The 5357-nt window shown below is 28.2% G+C and overlaps 3 protein-coding genes across 3 annotated transcripts; all 3 read left to right on the top strand.

Moving 5' to 3' along the window:
- Window positions 1–6: 6 nt before the first annotated feature.
- On the top strand, window positions 7–885 carry LOC109853698 (pilosulin-1-like). Its single transcript, XM_020426049.1, has 3 exons — window positions 7–176; window positions 577–609; window positions 701–885. Exons 1-3 carry the CDS (start codon window positions 9–11, stop codon window positions 734–736), a joined length of 237 nt encoding a protein of 78 aa, XP_020281638.1. The 5' UTR covers window positions 7–8; the 3' UTR covers window positions 737–885.
- Window positions 886–2866: 1981 nt separating this feature from the next.
- On the top strand, window positions 2867–3670 carry LOC109853683 (pilosulin-1-like). The gene is made up of 3 exons (XM_020426024.1): window positions 2867–3071; window positions 3354–3386; window positions 3471–3670. Exons 1-3 carry the CDS (start codon window positions 2883–2885, stop codon window positions 3528–3530), a joined length of 282 nt encoding a protein of 93 aa, XP_020281613.1. The 5' UTR covers window positions 2867–2882; the 3' UTR covers window positions 3531–3670.
- Window positions 3671–4440: 770 nt separating this feature from the next.
- Window positions 4441–5151, top strand: LOC109853675. Its single transcript, XM_020426012.1, has 3 exons — window positions 4441–4681; window positions 4858–4887; window positions 4968–5151. Exons 1-3 carry the CDS (start codon window positions 4517–4519, stop codon window positions 5073–5075), a joined length of 303 nt encoding a protein of 100 aa, XP_020281601.1. The 5' UTR covers window positions 4441–4516; the 3' UTR covers window positions 5076–5151.
- Window positions 5152–5357: the final 206 nt, after the last annotated feature.

Genomic DNA, 5357 nt, shown 5'->3' on the forward strand with positions numbered 1-5357 from the left:
TCAACAAAATGCGTTTGTTTTTGCCATTGACTCTTGCCATCATCTTTGTTTTGGCAATTATTAACGCTCCTTCTGTGGAATCAAGAGCTTATGCCGGTCCAGAAGCTGATGCACGTGCCGATGCTGATGCTGAAGCACTGGCTGATGCTAATGCTGATGCAGATGCAGAAGCCTTTGTAAATATTACTCTTCTATACCTTATACTAATATAGTGTTTTTAATTTGCCATGTTTACTAAACAAAACAAAAATCTTTGCGACATTTACACACATACTTATTTGAATATTTCTATCGACTAATTTTCTTATTAGTATGTTATGAGTTACAAGATACATATGTATATATTTAATATAATGTGATTGATTTATTGTTTATTTTTTTAATTTCTATATTTTCTTTTAGTTTCTTTATTTAGTTGTTTATGTATAAGATGAGATTTAAAATGTTTAAATAGTTTTTCAAATTAAATGACGATCAAATTCTTTTTATAATAATGTACAAAAGTATGGTTGTGTATAATTTTTACGTACCCTTTTGTATGATATGTTGCGCAAATAAAATTTTGTTTTCTTATAGTGGGGAGCATTGGCAGGTGCAGCAGCGTCTCTGGTAAGTATGAATATATATTATAATTGCAAAATATAAATATGTCGATTGTTTGTCACTATTAACATTAAAGAAATACTATTTTACTTTTTAGATACCGACTATCGTCAGTGCAATAAAAAAAGGCTAACAACACATAATACAAGAAACTTGCAACACAAGCACAGAAGATATTTTAAAATAAACGACAAAAGAAAATATGAATATAAATGTGTATGCACACAATAATTTTGGATTTATAAAGTTATTTACTAACTGAATAAACGTTTGCATCGATAATGTGTTTTTTCTGTACAAAATACCAACAATATTATTATTTTTATTATTACTAATATTACTATTGGAATTATAATTATTGTTATACTTATAATCATTTTTATATGTATTTCGAATATGATTTTTTTCTTCTTTAGAGTGCGTATCTAAAATAAATAATATTCTGCAAATTTATTTTGTAACTTCATGTTTTGTATCTTGCCTTAGAAATTAATAATGCGCATTTAATAATGCGCAATTAATAATGCGCATACTGGACATTGTGCGTATTATGAATTTTTCCGCAAACAAACCAAACTAGCCGAATAATTAAAAAATAATTAAAGTTTCGTTATTAGTTATGTCTTTACTAGGTTGTAGTTGCTTTACAAAAAGTAAAATGAGCCATTTTCACTTTCGTAGAAAGATATGTTTTTAAATGACATAAAAAGGATGTTACGAAGAATAGATGGCTGTGTTCGATTGTTTTAATCAATTGTTTTGTGTCCTCTTTTCTTTTATCATCATTCTACATAAAAATCAAAATAGAACAACGTGAATTTCGTCGAGGAATATGTTTCTAATTGACGAGAGAGGTGTGTTACACAGGTTGCGTTACACAGCGCTCAATACTTTTAAGATGTTTCTTTGTCTTCCATTTTATAGTCAAAGTAAATGCACTTATATTTTAAAAAGAAGATGATAATAGGATTTTCCATTTGTTCTCTTTTGTACAATACATTTTTTTAATTCATTATTTTGAATTATAAAGTAAATAGTTTCATTTTTCAAAGTGTTGTTCAACAAATTTTAGATTCAAAGTTGCAACTATTTACTACTTAATATGTTAGTTATAAAAAAGTATGTATACTTTTAAATAAATAAATGAAAAATGCACCAATGGTCGAAACACGGTTAGTTGTGTGTTTAACATTTTTCATTATTACGCGGATAAAAAACTACCTGCAATGGAGTTTAATATGCAGGTAGTTTTGTCTGATAACGAAAAACAAAGCAGAAGCGCGAAAGTAGATTGTATTGAATTTAAACAGAAAATGTTATTTACTATATTGCGAAATGTGTAATAGTTATTGAAATATTAATTAATAAATATAAAATCAATATGAATCAATGAGCGCGTAAGAATCAATGATTCGGACTCTGTAAGAGTATATGATTGTTAAGTGTACCGCTGTGAAAATCAGCTGATCGCAAGAAGCTGTGTCATACGCTGCTTGTTTTCTCCGCATTTCGTTGCTGAGACATTGCATGAGGCAAACTATTTTTTATTTAAAACTGATAATCGTGCTTATAGAGTCGAAACCATCGCTCTTCATATGCTCTATAATTAAAACAAATATACAAATTGGATATGAAAATATACAGGATAACTATTCCAAAACTATCAAAAATAATAACTTCGACTTTTTTCATATTAAATCGTATATGAGAGTAAACATCATTAGTGTCAAAATGTTTCTCACAAGATCATAGTTTGCAAAATGTTACAATCATTGTGTTTTTTTAAATGGAATTACATGCACAGTTTTGTTGATGCAATGTTGCAATTGACGTTAAACCAAATTCAACTGTGTATAATATTACGATTATCAAATAACCTTGAAAACCAAACTTTATATTTTAAATTTATCATATTTTGCAATATCAAAACTGTTCTTGAAACGTAATAAAGTGAACTGAAATATCAACGAAACGACATGAAAATGACATAAACGCAGTTCCAATCCGGAAATCATGCAGAAGACTCTTGTTTATTGCTTTAGATTATCGCGTATATATTACTTAATAAATATGCTGTTTATCTTTACAACAATGCGTGTTCTGCGAAAACATTTAAGTGATTGTAGGCTATCATCTAAGTCATAAAAATAAATTCAGTACATTTAAAGATACGAGGTGCACGAAAATTGATAATCGTACTTTTTTAGCGTATATAAGCGCTGTGCACTAACGGAGAAATCAAAACTATTCAAGTAACGTNTTATTAAACATTCAACAAAATGCGTTTGTTTTTGCCATTGACTCTTGCCATCATCTTTGTTTTGGCAATTATTAACGCTCCTTCTGTGGAATCAACAGCTGTTGCCGATCCTGAAGCTGATGCATTGGCTGATGCACTTGCCGATGCCGATGCTGAAGCAATGGGTAAAGCAATGGCTGAAGCTTTGGCTAATGCAGATCCATCTCTTGTAAGTATTACTCTAATGCCATGTACTAATGTAATTTTTTTCAATTTGCCATATTTACTAAACATTCTGTGACACATATACACACACTTATTCTAATGTTTCTTTCGACGAACTTTTTTATTAATTATGAGTTAAGACATACATATATATTTAATATATAATGTGATTTATTTATAATTTATTTTTTTTAGTTTTTATTGTTTATATGTATATTTATATGTTTTAGTTATTTATGTATAAAATAGGATTTCGAATGTTTAAATAAAAATTTGTTTTTTATAGTTGGGCAAGTTAAAAGAGAAAGCATTGAGTATTGTAAGTATATATATATAATTGTAAAATATATGTTGAAGTTTATCACTAATAACATTAATCAAATACTATTTTACTATTCATTAGTTGGCAAAAGTGGCTCCGTCTCTTCACGCAAAACTTTCAAAACTTTTAAAAGGAAAATAACAACGCACGGCACAAAAACCATAAACGACAGGAGAAAAGCATAAATGTGTGCAAACAATAATTGTAAAACAATATTTGTGAAATTTATGAATTATGAATTATAAAGTTACTTAAAACTGAATAAATATTTGCATCAATAATATGGTTTTTCTTTAGAAAATACTAATAATATTACCTCATATTATTAATAATATAACTCTTTTGTGTTAAATTTAACACTTTTTTTAAGCGTAAAACAAACTTAATTTATATTTTGTGTTTTTTTAATTTTGTAAAATGCTGTAGGACACTTTTGTTTACGATATTTTAAATAAAAAGAATTAAAGAAATGGCAATAACAAGCTAACGTCAGATGTTCGGGTACAATTCTTTTATAATTCTAAGATTTTAAAGAGGTTTTAACAAACGTTTTGATCCACTATTTATATAGATATTTTTTTATCTGTATATACGTATTACTTTTTGTTTACTTCTTTTTTGAATCACGACAAGATATATTATTTATCTTTATAACATTGAGTGTTTCACGTATAAGGAATAAATGTTTTTATCAAATTATCATAATCCTTTAAGCTAAATATATAAATATAAATCTGTGTTGTAGTTGCTGATAACGTGTGTTTTACTTTTATTTTACATTTTTAATAAAAATGTTTATTTGTTTCCGCACTCTTCTTATCTTGGATAAATGTAAATATTTCTTAGAACGTTTATTATATATCTCCATATATTTTGTTATAAAATAAAACAATTATGTCCATACATATCTTTTAATAAATAAAACAAATGTTTACGACAGCATGTACGTGTAATAAAAGATAAAAATATTGTTTTAGAACCAATAATTATTATCGTGTTTACAAAATTCGTGATTGCGCTTCTTCGTACGATGAATATATAAACTAGAAAAGTGACAATGTCAAATCACTAATGTGCGAAACTTAGTATAATTGTCAACCAGTTCGAATTTCAGTGATCACAAGACAATGCGACTGTCGTATCTCTCTTTGGCTTTTGCTGTGATTCTTATCGTGGCAGTCATGCTCACTCCCAGAGCGAAAGCCGAAAGTGATGCAGTCGGCATGGCTTTTGCAGACGCTTCGCCTTATGCGGACGCTTCTCCCAATGCAATTGCCGATCCAATTAACTGGGTACGTAGTAATCAACGCAACGTATGTATTTAAACTTTAAATTGTAAAAGATTTTATTGCGATTGAGTCGATAATATAATCAAAGTGCAAAAAAAATTTGATAAAACATGTGTCTACATAAGTTTGTCTGAGCATATACAAACACTTTAATATATATGTATCTTTTGTTACATTAGAAAAAAGTTAAACAATGGGTGTGGAATAAAGTAAGTATGCAAATAATATATAGATAAAACTAACGCTTGGTATTGCAAGTATTCTAAAAATAATCTTCTTTACTTATTAGGCAAAAAATAGCCTCGTATCGCTAGGCCTACTGGCGGCGGAAAAGGGGGCGGAAAAAGCAGTGGATAAAATACTGGAGAAAACATCTGAAGAAAATAAACAACAGTAATAAAAAAATGTAAAAGGAAATTACGCATGTAAACTATAAGAAAAGAAGATTGTTAATAAAACTAATTTACGTTTAAGTGTGTTTGTTTATTATTATCTCTTTTTTGTGATAAGAAGCACATAAACTGCGTGACTTACACACATACTTTACTTATTACTTTCGTGACAAAAAGATCGATAATTTTACGTGTGAAGAGGAAATGTAGTATTTACAACTTTTCTTCTACCTCTTGCGCGTTTTATAAACACACACTGTGTGATTATAAACGTATTACGTATATAA

This window comes from Pseudomyrmex gracilis, unplaced genomic scaffold, assembly GCF_002006095.1.
Source record: "Pseudomyrmex gracilis isolate BER0280 unplaced genomic scaffold, ASM200609v1 scaffold_2, whole genome shotgun sequence".
Classification (NCBI taxonomy): domain Eukaryota; kingdom Metazoa; phylum Arthropoda; class Insecta; order Hymenoptera; family Formicidae; genus Pseudomyrmex; species Pseudomyrmex gracilis.

Excerpts from the sequence above, each read along its gene's own strand:
- LOC109853698 (XM_020426049.1), top strand. The coding sequence starts at position 9 with ATGCGTTTGTTTTTGCCATTGACTCTTGCCATCATCTTTGTTTTGGCA. Across the intron at positions 177-576 it reads ATGCAGATGCAGAAGCCTTT|TGGGGAGCATTGGCAGGTGC; the intron begins GTAAATATTACT and ends GTTTTCTTATAG. Across the intron at positions 610-700 it reads CAGGTGCAGCAGCGTCTCTG|ATACCGACTATCGTCAGTGC; the intron begins GTAAGTATGAAT and ends TTTACTTTTTAG.
- LOC109853683 (XM_020426024.1), top strand. The coding sequence starts at position 2,883 with ATGCGTTTGTTTTTGCCATTGACTCTTGCCATCATCTTTGTTTTGGCA. Across the intron at positions 3,072-3,353 it reads CTAATGCAGATCCATCTCTT|TTGGGCAAGTTAAAAGAGAA; the intron begins GTAAGTATTACT and ends TGTTTTTTATAG. Across the intron at positions 3,387-3,470 it reads AAGAGAAAGCATTGAGTATT|TTGGCAAAAGTGGCTCCGTC; the intron begins GTAAGTATATAT and ends ACTATTCATTAG.
- LOC109853675 (XM_020426012.1), top strand. The coding sequence starts at position 4,517 with ATGCGACTGTCGTATCTCTCTTTGGCTTTTGCTGTGATTCTTATCGTG. Across the intron at positions 4,682-4,857 it reads TTGCCGATCCAATTAACTGG|AAAAAAGTTAAACAATGGGT; the intron begins GTACGTAGTAAT and ends TTGTTACATTAG. Across the intron at positions 4,888-4,967 it reads AACAATGGGTGTGGAATAAA|GCAAAAAATAGCCTCGTATC; the intron begins GTAAGTATGCAA and ends TTTACTTATTAG.